At 34.8% G+C, this 13,093-nt stretch overlaps 1 protein-coding gene across 1 annotated transcript in view; it reads left to right on the top strand.

The window, feature by feature from the left end:
* Nucleotides 1–270: 270 nt before the first annotated feature.
* MAN1A2 (mannosidase alpha class 1A member 2) overlaps nucleotides 271–13,093 on the top strand; it is a 124,170-nt gene continuing 111,347 nt past the window's right edge. The window contains exon 1 of the mRNA XM_045861689.1: nucleotides 271–588. Coding sequence (XP_045717645.1) covers nucleotides 287–588 — 302 coding nt within the window. The 5' untranslated portion in view covers nucleotides 271–286. The remainder of the gene's footprint in view (nucleotides 589–13,093) is intronic.

Below are 13,093 nucleotides of genomic sequence, written 5' to 3'. Positions count from 1 at the left end.
GGAATGAGAAGGACACTTTTAAGAACCTCGATGAGGTCCTGAAAGCCAAATGGCAAAGAAGATTCCACAGGACAGAAACTAGTGATCGTCTGGGGGGCCACACACGTTTCTGAATGTAATTGGACAAGCGTGGAAGAGGTGCCCTATTAAAAAGCACAGCGATCCTTGACGAGGAGAAAAATTGAATTTCCCCACTTTTTGCCAAGATTTTCAAGACTGTCCAATGTATTGTACATTTAATGTAAGATAACAGCTTTATAAAATATTCTGTCCAAGAGCGTAAACGATGACTACCCCAGCCCTGCTGCCCCTGTCTGGACGAAGGATACCACCCCTGAACTTGGGGCCGCCTTCCTTCCCACATCACAGGGCTACCCTGAGACTTTCTGAGAAGTTTATCCTCCTCCTTATTCTAAGTGCCTTCATCACCCTGTGTTTTGGGGCATTCTTCTTCCTTCCAGACTCTTCAAAACACAAACGCTTTGATCTGGGTTTGGAAGATGTGTTAATTCCTCATGTAGATGCCAACAAAGGGGCTAAGAACCCTGGAGCCTTCCTGATTCATGGACCCGATGAACATAGACACAGGTTTGTTTATTTCAGAAGTTCTGGTATTAACATTTGGCAGAGCAAGGTATGGTTTATTGCATCAGATATCTCTTTTGCCTCCCCCACCCCCACCCCCCGCAGTAAAATGTAATTTTCCTAGTCCTGAGACTTACTTCAAAACTGGTTGAGTAGAACCATAGAGTGAAAGGGCCCCTAGAGCCCCATCTAAAGTGCAGCTCCTTTGTTTTATATGGGAGAAACATTTGTGTCCGGAGGTAACCTAAAGAAAGAGTGACATATGTTGTGCCTTCATTTATTAAGAAGGTGTTGCGTTCAGTCGTTGTGCCACCCAGTGAAATAGGTGTATTGAATCCTGACAGCTTCTATGGGTTTGGCGAGTAAGTATTAGAGGATAGTCTGTTAAAGGGTTCACATTCTTCCAAATCACCAAATCTGAAGTGCGCTGGCTCTAGGGAGAGTTTGGCCAAATTAGGATAAACTGGGAGCTCTGGTTACAATATTTTTAAGTCATTTGTGTAATTTGTATCAAAAGAGTTTGGGAAAGTAGTTTACTTTCCTTAAACCTGCACTTTTTTAAATCTGCTAAATCTTTCCCCTCTTTTCTCTGTTTCTTACCAAATAATTTTGAGTATGTGATAAATGTCATATGCTTGAATTGTTTTCAATTGACATTAGTTTTAACTTCTTATCAAGCAGGAAGTTTTGGAGAAAGCTTCGGTTCAAATGTGAGCCTAAGTTAAATACTTGGGAAAATGCACTGTTGTAGCAAGAGCTGTTTTTTTTCCTTTTTCCTTGATCTTGTTAATTTATTATTTCCTTTCCGGTTCTTTTACTTTTGGCTAAACCTTATGGAATAATTCTAACATTGTTTCATGACATTCTTTTGTAACTAAATTATTTTGGATTTTTGCCATAATTTTCAACTTCTGCACTCTTTTGTGTTTGTTTCCTTTATTTTGCCTTTTGCTCTTTGTGACTTGAAGAAAAATATGTTGTGGTCTGTGAAATATGTTGCTGAAAATTAACACTGAAAAAACTTGTTTTCCTTGAAAATCTTATTTCCCAAGGTATTTATATAAGCTATGATAAGTAGTTGAAAAAAATTTTTTGAGCTCTTTGATGGCCGTGTATTAACATTATTTAACTCTGCCCAATGCTAAGCAGTTTCCCTTATATTTTAAGTGTGGTCTAAAGGTTAAAAATATATATGGCTTATATATATTTAACCTTCTAGTTTAAAAACAGTCAAATAGAAAAATTCTCAGTTAAGTGGAATTAAGATTTAAAATTTGAATGAAAATACAGATATTTTCAAAATATCACATTTTTAAAATGCACGTTTTTAAAAGCCTACTCAAATCTCTTAAGAGTTCTGAAATTTATATAGCCTGTGAGCACCTGTGTTAGTGTATTGCTATCCAGAACTATTGGGTTCCTGAGTTTTCAGTGAGAGATTGATTATTGAATTCAGATAGCAAGGGGTAATAAGTGAGCCAAATCCTGAGTTTTGGGTAGTGAGAGTCTGAGTAGCAAGTGATACATATGAGAATTTATTGAAATCTCTCTGGTTCCTGAGTTCTGGAAAGCGAGAATTCAAATAGAGTTCAGGTAGCAAGGGATCTCTGTGCATAAATTTCTGGGTTTTATCAGTTATTTTTATATTTGCTTAGTGTGTTATCAGTTGTTGCTTAGCCATATCTGAAAACACAGGCTATAGTGATAAGAATTCTTGTAATTTGAGCAATGAAGTGCATTTCAAATTATAGATTATTCAGACAGTAAGCTCAAACGTAAGACATAAAACATCAAATCCAGTTAAAAATTAACTTATTTAAAAATAATTCAGAAAATAGCATTTTAACAGAATTAGTTGGTACTAAGATCATACATAATTTGGGTGTGGGTCAAAAAAACTTAATTTGGAACATATAAATTGATAATTTAATTTTGTATGTATGGAGAAAAGTACAGGATAGAGGGATGAGGGTAAGTTAAATCATGGCCATTATTTTTAAAAAATATTTTATTTATTTATTTTTAGAGAGAGGAAAGGAGGGAGAAAAGGAGAGAAAAACCACGATACGTGAGAGAAATGGTAATCAGTTGCCTTTCGCATGCCCCCAACCAAGGAGCTGGCCCACAACTCAGGCATGTGCCCTGACTGGGTATTGAACTGGGAACCCTTTGGTTCACAGGCTGGCACTCAGTCCACTGAGTCCACAAGCCAGTACCCATTATTTCTTATTCAAGGTAATTAAGGGATACTTTTTGAATTGGCTTTTCTTTATTAATGAATTTGTTTATTACATTAGTTAAGTGCTTAAGCTCTGGAGTTAGGCTATATGGATTCATACCCAACTTTGTTACTGATTAGAATTGTGCTCTTGAGTAGATTTTTAAACTTTATACCTATGTTGCTTCCTCTGGATGACAATGGCATCCATTGATACTTTACAGATTATTATACTGAATGAGATAGTTCATGCAAAGTTCTTAATTCTTAGCATTTAGTAAGTGCTCAATAAATATTAGCTATTATTATTATGAATGATTATAGTTTTAATTGAATATTTTAATTCTGAGTCTTATCTTTAAATACTGTACATGTTTCTGAAAAGTTGGGTGCAGATTAATATTTTAAAAGCACGTCAGAACCTTATTGTGTAAAGGAACATTGTATAACCAAACTAGTTAGCAACAAGTGTGTATTGTGTGTCTACCGTGGTCAGACCCTCCCTTTATGGACCATCAAGGGGGGTGATGTGCATTAAATGAATAAATTTAATTTTGAGGTGTGATGAGTGTTAGCAAGTTGTTCTCGGTGCTATCAGAGCACACATTGTGTGATTTAGCCTGTGGAGGCCCCCGTATGGGGGTGGTGGGTTGGGGGTGGCATTGGAATAGGGAAGGCCTCCTTGAGGAAGCAATGGCTCAGACACTGAGAACAAGTAGGAGATCTCTGAGTGAAGTAGAGATGTGGGGGAAAAGTCAGAACAGAGGACACTGACGTGTGTGAGCCTTTAGGTTAAAAAAAACTTGGCATCATGGAGGATTTGAGAAATATTCAATATGGCTGATGTAGAGATTTCAGTAGGGTGCTAGGTGAAGAGATTAGAAGGGAGATCAGATTCGGCCTCTTTATTGTTTGAAAAGTTTGAGTTAGCTGACAGCATTCACATATCAGGAGATTTCATGTAAAAGTCTGGACTTCTGATTTCTCCTGGAAAATCAGAGGTTATGGTGACACCCAAGTTCGTGTTTTTAGAGGGCAGCACTTAGCTGAATCTGGGCAGCAGCTACTGTCTCTGGAGGGACATGTGCTTCTCACTTCATACCACTCAATTAAGTTGCCAGAGAAGTAAATCTAATGAATCAATATGTTTTTAAAATATTTTATTTATTTATTTTTAGGGAGGGGGAAGACAGGGAGAAAGAGTGAGAGAGGCGTGGATCCGGTTGCCTCTCTCTCATGCCCCTGACCTTTGGCCCAACCAGCAACCCAGGCAGGTACCCTGACCAGGTATCCATGGGCAACCTTTCACTTTGCGGGATCGATGCCCAACCAGCTGAGCCACACTGGCCAGGGCTAATGAATCAATATTTACCCTGGGTGTTGTTGAGTTTGGAATCTCTAGGCAGTATCCTGGAGAATTTGTACTTGTGTTTCTATGGGAAGTCATTGAAGAGTTTTCATTAAAGCAAGGGAATAACTAGTTAATTATTGAGAAATTTTAAAAAATGAATTACTTGGGTTGCAGTGTAAACACTGGATTGGAGAGGAGCCAGGAGATGTAGTGAAATTAGTTAGGAGGTTCTAGGTCACAGGATATGATTGACTTAGACCACAGTGGTGTTAGTGAAGGGAAAAAATTAGTGGATGAAAGTGGTTGATTCAAGAGTTGTTCAACTGTTGTTTCACAGAGTTGAAAATATGAATATGGTTGATTGAATATGGGGGCTATGGTAGAAGGAGTCCAAGATAACTAGTTTCTGGGTGTCATGGCTGTGGGTTACTAAGAAGTATATACTATTTAATTCTATTTAGATTTATGTACTTGTGATTGCTCGGGGGAGGGGTATAAGGGGACTAAATGGTAGTGGAAAAATACACTAAAGATTAGATTTATGTAATTGATGTTACAGGAATTTAAGATAAAGTATTTTCGTCAGAAAACCTGTATGTTCCCTTCTATTTAGTGGTTCATAAATAATTCAGTTCATACCTTCTAGATGATAATCATGAAGTATGTAGTTTGGTGTTGATGATAGTTTTTAGCATCTGTGATTTTAAAGTAACCAAAACAGGTTATAATATACATGAATGTTGTTAAAAATATATATTGATACACATCAATTATCACATTTATAATTTCTGTATATAATAGACCTAATTAAAATTTAACTTAATTGATTTATTTCATTTTTTAAATTAACACTTTTATGTAATGGCATTAATATAAATGGGCTTTGTAGTTTTGTTTTGTTTTTTAAATACTTATTTGAATTGTCAGCAAGTTTCATCCATCAGTCAGGATTTTGTTAGTGTGAATTGAATATTTGAGGGTTAGGTGTGTGTTAATTTCTGACTATTTACTCATACAGAAAGAACATAGGCTTAGGAGTTAGAAGGGCCTAAAGTTGCCCCTTGCTTCTACTAAGCATCTGTGTGACATTGAACTAGACATGATCACACTGACTTGTGTTGGTCAATATGGTGGTCGTTAGTGATATGTGACTGTTAAAATTGGAATGTGGCTAGTTCAAATTGCAGTGTGCTTTAGTGAGCATTACTCGAGGTTTTCATGTCATGATTTGTATTTTTTGCTTGATTTAGTTTTGCTTTTTCTTGCAAAATTAGAGATATAAAATTTCATCGTTGTGATTTTAATTTTCTTTTTTTTCTCATCTCATTCCTCTTCCATTTTTTTTCCCCCTATCCTGTGTTTATACTTAGTGCTTTCTGCTCCTGTTTTGGGGAAGTTACATCATTTTATCCTGTGAGTCTGCTGAACTTTGCCTTGTAGTATATTTCTCCTCATTGGTTTGTGGCTATTTTCCTAGTTCTCTTTACTGAGATGTGACTAAGGTAGGTCTGAGATATAGATGCCTTTATTACATTTTTTTTGTCTACTTATATGTTGAGTGAATACCTTTTTCAGCTGTGGATTTGGTCAGCTGATCTGTACAGCTCTCAGTCTGTTTTCTATTCTACTATGATGGTAGAGTCTTTCGTCCTCTCAGTTGTTTTGGTGATGGAGTAGGTTTCATGTCATTCCCGAATTCAGAATACAATTAATTGGCAGCATGGACAGCTACTGGGATTTTTTTGTCTTGTCCCTTAGCACCTGGAATGCAATTTTTCATTCCCATGCCCTTTATTTCCCCTGTGATCCAGGAGCTGCTCTCCCACGAGCCTAGCTGGTTACATAGTAAGTCAAGAACTGGGAAGAGACTGGGGAAAGGCAGGTTGAACAGTGCTCTGACTGCATGGAGGTCTCTGTCTCATTTTCTCATCGCAAGAGACCCTTGGTCTCTGAGATAAATTACAGTTGGGGTAGGGTAGTAGTTTGGGGGCATTTTTTATTTGGCGAGGTATGGCTTGGTGTTCTGTGTATTCCAGGTATGCTTGTAAGTTAGTAAACAGTTCTTTCAGATTCTGACATGATGGCTCTTACTTCTTTGATAGTCTGAGTTTATATTATTTTCATCATCTTTCCAGAGTATTAATAGTTATTTGGAAGAGGCTGTATTTTGGGACTGCTCACCAGATGATGTTTTGTATACTCTTCTTTAAAACCTAATTTTGATCCTAAGCAAAATGACAGTGGCTTTGCTCCTTTTTTTAGTTTAGCATTATAAAATCACTGATCATCAGAATGTTTTCCATTCTTCTCAGAAATGAATAGAGCATTAGTATGGTATGGTCAAAATGCAGAATGCCAAGGTAAAAGTCTTGACTTTTATGTTGATCAGTAAGTGTTGGAAGTTCTAGGAAATGACATACGGTAAAATGCCCCACAAGTTGAATGTTAATAGATGAACAGTATTTATTGGATGAAGGTAAATGTTTTAAGGAAATAAAATTTATTTAAGCATTAATTTACTTGCTTTAAAAGCTCTATTAGCCTTTTCAGAATTTCTCTGGGGCCTAATAAGAAGTGTTCTAGGGCTATGAAATGTTTATTTACTCATATTTATTAATACTTCTTTTGGACTTTTCTTATTAAAGGATCAAACACACAGTCTCAGAATATTCCTTTCAAATTATTGACATAGACTTATGTTAATTATATAAGCTTCTATAACATGTAGTTTAAAGTTAGATGTTATTTTTATCATAATTATTTATTGTAAAACTATGCTTGAAATTACTTTGATCGATATGCATTTAATCTTATTTCCAAATAGTGTTCTCTGATCTACATGGTTCTTGTTAATATTAATTTATCCACTAACAGCTGAGATTGCCCAAATTCACAAATAGATTTATTCTTTTACCTCTCCTGCCTCTAGGTAGCCTTTTTCCTATGTACTTTTATCTTTCTCATGTATTGTCTATGATTACAGATTTATGGTCATTTGCATACTTACTTGTTTCTCCCAGTAGAACACGATGAGCTCCTTGAGGACAAATGACTGTCTTATTTATTTTATATCTCCAGTGCTTGAAATGTCCTTAGTAAAAGTGAATACTTATGGAATAAATGATGTCCATGGCATGGTGACAGTTTCCATAAGAGAAGGTATTAGCAGAATAGAATGCAAGGAAGAATTGAGAGAAGAGTGCTAGAGTAGGAGGAATGATGTTTGAAGGTGAGAAGGATACAGTTGTAATAAAGGCCCTTTATAACAATTTTAAAAATTAGGGAATAAGTTGTTTTGATCCTATGTAGAGCATACTTATTCCTGTAAATGTATCTAAGGTATTTTGCATACTCTCACATTGAATTTCTCCTTGTTTAGGAAAAAAGGAAGAAAACAAAGAGTATGTGATAAGTGTTTTTCACATATTTAACTGTTAGTCTTCACATCAGATCTGAAAGTTTGGTATTACTAATCTCCTTTTTACAATATGGGTACCTAAAATGTCGACCATATAAAAGTTGGAAAGTTGGCACCACAGAAGCCAAACATCTTTTTCAGTAGTGCATGGTAAACATTAATGTAATTGATCAACTGGGCAAACGTTATGTTTACTATTGTCTGAAGATTATAAAAATGTTTGGACTGACCCTATGTATTTATTAGCTAGGACAATCATTTTGCTACTTTCATTTTCCATAATTGTCATAATTCAGTCATAAAACTTTATCTCGATTGCCATAGATTTTTTTACTGGAACTTTTTTCTTTTAGAACATGGCTATCGTGAAGAATGTACTGGAGATTTATTTGAACGTTGGGTTCTAGAATTTATGATAAAGAAAAATCTTCAAAGGGCATTCATCCAGTGATCTACCTTGGAATTTTATGTAGTCCAGAAGGAAAGCACCATTGTATATTTAAAAGTACATTGGGCTCAGTGTTAAGAAATAGAGGCTCTAGTTTCAGCATTGTCCTTACTTGTCGGAATCCATTTACATAAGCTATTAACCTCCCTGTGCCTTATTTCTAAAATGAGGAAATTGAATGAATCTTTAAAGATTACTTCCGTTCATACATACGAACTGCAAGTAATTTTATGAAATAGGGAACTGAAGAATGCACAGTAATTTAGTTCAAGACATCATAAATACTATGAAAATAAAATGTATTCTAAATAGAATTAGCAGTGCCTTAAAAAAAAATCCCCAAGCAAGGATATGTTAATTGATTTTAAAGAGAAAGGGAGAAGAGGAGGGAGAGGGAGAGAGAAAGAGAAACACTGACCAGTTGGTTGTCTCCCAGTAGGACCCCCGCCATTGGGATCAAACCCAAAACCTAGCATGTGTTCTGACTGGGTATTGAACCTGCAACCTCTCGGTTGCAGGCTGACACACCAGCCGAGCAACCCAGCCAGGGTTATTTTTATATGTAAAAATTAAGATTTAAAAAATAATTTTATAAATGACTATAATTCACTTATAGATATTACAGTAAACCCTTTCCCCACTTGTCCATGGTTTTGCCATTTGTGGTTTCAGTTACCTGTGGATAACCATAGTCAGAAAATATTAAATGAGAGATTTCAGAAATAAAAATTCATAAGTTTTAAATTGTTCGTCATTCTGAGTAGTGTGATGAAATCCCATTCCATCCCACTCTGTGCCTTCTGGGAAGTGAATCATCCCTTTGTACTGTGTGTCCACGCTTTATATACACTACCTGTATGTTAGTCACTTAGTAGCTGCTACAGTTACCAAATGGTCCTGGTATTGGGATGTTTATGTTCAAGTCACCCTTATTTTACATAATAATAACCCCAAATCGAAAGAGTAGTGATGCTGACAATTCAGTTATGCCAAATTGAAGCCACTGCATGCTTTCTCTAAGTGAAAAGGTGTGTGCGTATAGGAAAAATCGTAATATATGTAGAGTTTGGTACTCTCCACAGTTTCAGGCATCCACTGGGGGTCTTGAAATATATCTCCTGTGGATAAGGGGAGACTACCATATATGGTTATTTATATAATGAAATCTGTCCCAGCTTAAAAAGTAAATGAATGAAATGCTGCCCTGTACATTTTTGTTTTTCATAAGTTTAAAAGTAAAATTTGTTGAACATTTTTAATACCAAACTGAAGGTAATAGGTGTATTTTCAGAAGTATTTCCAAGTGTCATTTTTGTGCCCCATTAACAATTACAGCTCTTGTATAAGACTTTAGGATAGAGTTTGTGGAAAACAAGAGTCCTTTAGTAATTCAGGCCTCAGACCTTGTGAAATTTTATTTCATTTAAGACTGTAATTTCCTAACCTTAATATTGAAAAGTGCCTTTGAAAATGTCTTCTTTTGTTTTCCATATCTTAACAAGCACTTTAGGGACAAGTTATATAGTTTAAAAAAAAAGAATATGAAGTAATCTGGAGACTATAAAGACCAATATGTATTGTTTTCTTTTTATATTTTTGATATTTACATATTTATAAAATCCACCTCTGTTATGCAGATATCTTGACAGCTCCTTAGTGATACTGCTGTTACCATTTTAAAAATATTGGTCATCTTTATTCAGCAAATGTTTTTGAGTAGTTATATGTACTAAGCATTACAGTAGTATTGGGAATTATTGTAGAATAGTATAGATGATTAATTTTGACTCAGACACTACTAGAAATTTAAATCTTAGGTTCAAATCTTACCATTTTAAATTATATATTATCATCTTTGGAGTCAGATTCTAGGGGTTCTTAAAGATATTTTTTTCACCTGGGTGAGGCTCTGCTGCATGCATTTAGGCTATTGGTATTTTTTGAGAGTTCAGATAAATTATTACTTTATCTTTCATCCTTTTTGTTTTTTTCTCTATAGGCATTTATGTCATTAACTTCGGCATTTCTGGCAAATGGACTAGGTTATCTGGATGTAAAGTGCAATGTTCCTGTAGCTTTTTTCAATAAGGAAATAGGCCCTAGCATCTGGAAAAAATGTGCTAATTGTTGTGCTAAATTGAGATCTGGCATGATTGTATATATTTATGTGTCTAAAACTATTTATATATAGCTATATGGTTGTTTGGTTAGTTTATAAGGTTATATGTGCATACATGGCTCAATTGCGTGGTAGTAAGGTGGCATCTGATATGAAATTTATGTCTCTGGTGTATATTTGTTATGTGTATAATAATAAATGTGAATTATTTTTCTGTCAATTTGTGATGTCATTATAAAACATTTCTTTTTTTCATGACCTAGATTTTTTTCCCTGTCCTTAAAAAGATTGTTAATACTGAGGGTGTGCAGAACATTGAACAGCTGGTTCATCTTGTGTTTATACTGTCCGTGTGAGTCTAAATTAATACAGTTTTTTGTGAAGAACAATTTAGTAATATCAACTAATTGAAAGTACATATTCGTTGATCCAGCAGTTCTTCTAAAAACGTATTCTCGGTAAATCTTCACATCAGTGCACAAAGTAATGTTCAAGAATGTCCCCTGAAGCCAAAACATGACATATTGTAAATGATCCAAATGTCTGTCAACAGGGGATTAGTTAAATAAATGACAGCGTATCACTATATGTATTCCTTTTTAACCCCTCTATGGATTTGCCTGATTATTCTCAAAAGCACCATACTGTTTTACTTTCATAGTTTTATAGTAGTATGTTTTGATATCTGGTATATATTCTCTGTATCATTTTTGTTTTTTAAGAAGTTATAAGCACATATAAAAGTCTTAACAGATAATATTAATGTCACTGTACCTATATTTCAAATCTTAACATTTTAACTAAATATTATCCTTGTTGAGTTAAACCTCTGAGCTTGACATTATCTTTCTCAGTACATGGTTTTATACTTCTACAACATATACATTGAATAGATTATATATTAATAAACATAAATATATTTTTGTATGTTCTTAAACATATATACATACTATTCTGCAAGTTTTCCTTTTTGCTCAACATTTTTTTAATGACTTATGTATGTTGTATAAATTGGGCTTTGGTTCAGTTATTTTATGCACTCAGATATGATTAAACCTCAAATTATTTATACATTCTCTTATTGATAGATTTTTTTTGTTAATTCCAAATACATTCTTGCACTTGTGTTCTTGGCCACCTGTGTTTTTTTTCTCCAAGGTAAAGGCATAGTAATAGAACTGTTAAGTTATAAAGTATGTGTGTTATGGACTCTAAGTTTTGCTGCTTAATTAGCCTCTACAGTGGTTGTATCAAGATATACTCACAGTTGCATCTTTGGGAAGCATGGTATTGTGTATTTAAAAAATCTTTACCAGTGCAATGCCAGTTTCAGTTTTTATTTCTCTCATTACTAGTGAGGTGGAATGTTTTAAAAACATATTTATTGGTTGTTTGGGTTTCCTGGTCTTTGAATTACTCACTTTTTTTTTTTTGCCTTTTTCTTATGTTCTCCCTTTTCTTATTCATTTGTTGCAATTATTTATATATCCTGATGAATTCTTAGGTAGATGCTTTACATGTATCTTGTAATGGATGTTTTATTTTTATACTTTGTTTATAGTGTCTTTAGTTTTACAGAAGTATTAAATTTTAATGTAACTGAAATTGTCAATATTTTCTTTTTATGGTATTGGTTTTTGGATTTTGCTTTTCTACCCTGGAGTTACATTCTCTTTATTTTCAAGTTTGGTAGTTTATAAGTTTTGTTTTTCACATCTAGGGATTTAATCAGCTTGGTTTTGAGTTTTGTCCATGATGAGGTTAGGATTGAATTTATATTTTTCCAATGGGTGTCCATTTGTCCCCATGCTACTCATTGAAGAGTCTGTCTTTTCCCATTACTTTGTAATGCTGTTTCTGCCATACAACAATTTTTCTTATTTTCATAGGTTTGGTCATGGCTTCTTTGTGTCCTTTTGTAGATTTCTGTTAGGCTTAGCATAGCATGCTGTTTTAATAAGTGTAGTGATAAGTACAGCTTTAGGTAATGCTGTGGACTGAATGTTTATGTCCTTCCAAGTGTGTGAAAATACTGGTCCCCAAAGTCATGGTATTAAGACATGGGGCCTTTGGGAGGTAATATTTCTATAATTAGGAATGGGATTAATGCCCTTATAAAAAGACATGAGAGACTTTGCTCTCTCTCTGCTCTTTCCTCCACGTGAGACGTTGACAATCTGCAACCCAGGAGAGGGTTCTCACCAGAACCTAACCACACTGGCATCCTTATCTCAGATATCCAGCCTCCAGAACTCTGGGAAATAAATTTTTATTATTTATAAGCCACTTGGTCTGTATGATACTGTTGTTATAGTAGTACAAAGTGACTAAGACAGGTAGAAGGGATTCTTCTACTTTGTTTTTAAAATTGTGTTTGTCCTTCTTGATTCTAAGCTCTTCCATAAGTATTTTTTTTAATTGAGGTAAACTTTGTCTAACATAAAATTAACCATTTTTTTGACTTGCATTCCTTTTCTTTCTTTTTTTTTTTAAGATTTCATTTATTTTTTTATTTTTTTTAGAGAGGGAGGGGAGGGAGATAGAGAGAGAGAAACATCAATATGCGGGTTGCTGGGGGTTATGGCCTGCAACCCAGGCATGTACCCTGGCTGGGAATTGAACCTGCGACACTTTGGTTCACAGCCCTCGCTCAATCCACTGAGTTATGCCAGCCAGGAAAATTAACCATTTTAAAGTGAAGAGTTTAGTAGCATTTAATACAATACAATGTTGTGCAACCACCACGTCTATCAAATAGTTCATATCATTTTCATATCCCAAAAGGAAACTCCATACCCACTCCCTATTCCCTGTCAGCCCCTAGCAAACTGCCAATCTGTTTTTGGTCTCTTAAGGATTTACATTTTCTGGTAAATATTATTGCCTGCATGGTAAATATTTTACATGAAGGGAATTGTGCTATGTAAGACCTTTTGTCTTTGGCTCTTTCACTT

This window comes from Phyllostomus hastatus, unplaced genomic scaffold (genome assembly GCF_019186645.2).
Source record: "Phyllostomus hastatus isolate PE091 unplaced genomic scaffold, TTU_PhHast_1.1 phas_scaffold_216, whole genome shotgun sequence".
In the NCBI taxonomy this organism is placed as follows: domain Eukaryota; kingdom Metazoa; phylum Chordata; class Mammalia; order Chiroptera; family Phyllostomidae; genus Phyllostomus; species Phyllostomus hastatus.
The sequence above is the reverse complement of the archived record's forward strand: the minus strand, read 5'-3'. Positions and strand labels throughout refer to the sequence as shown.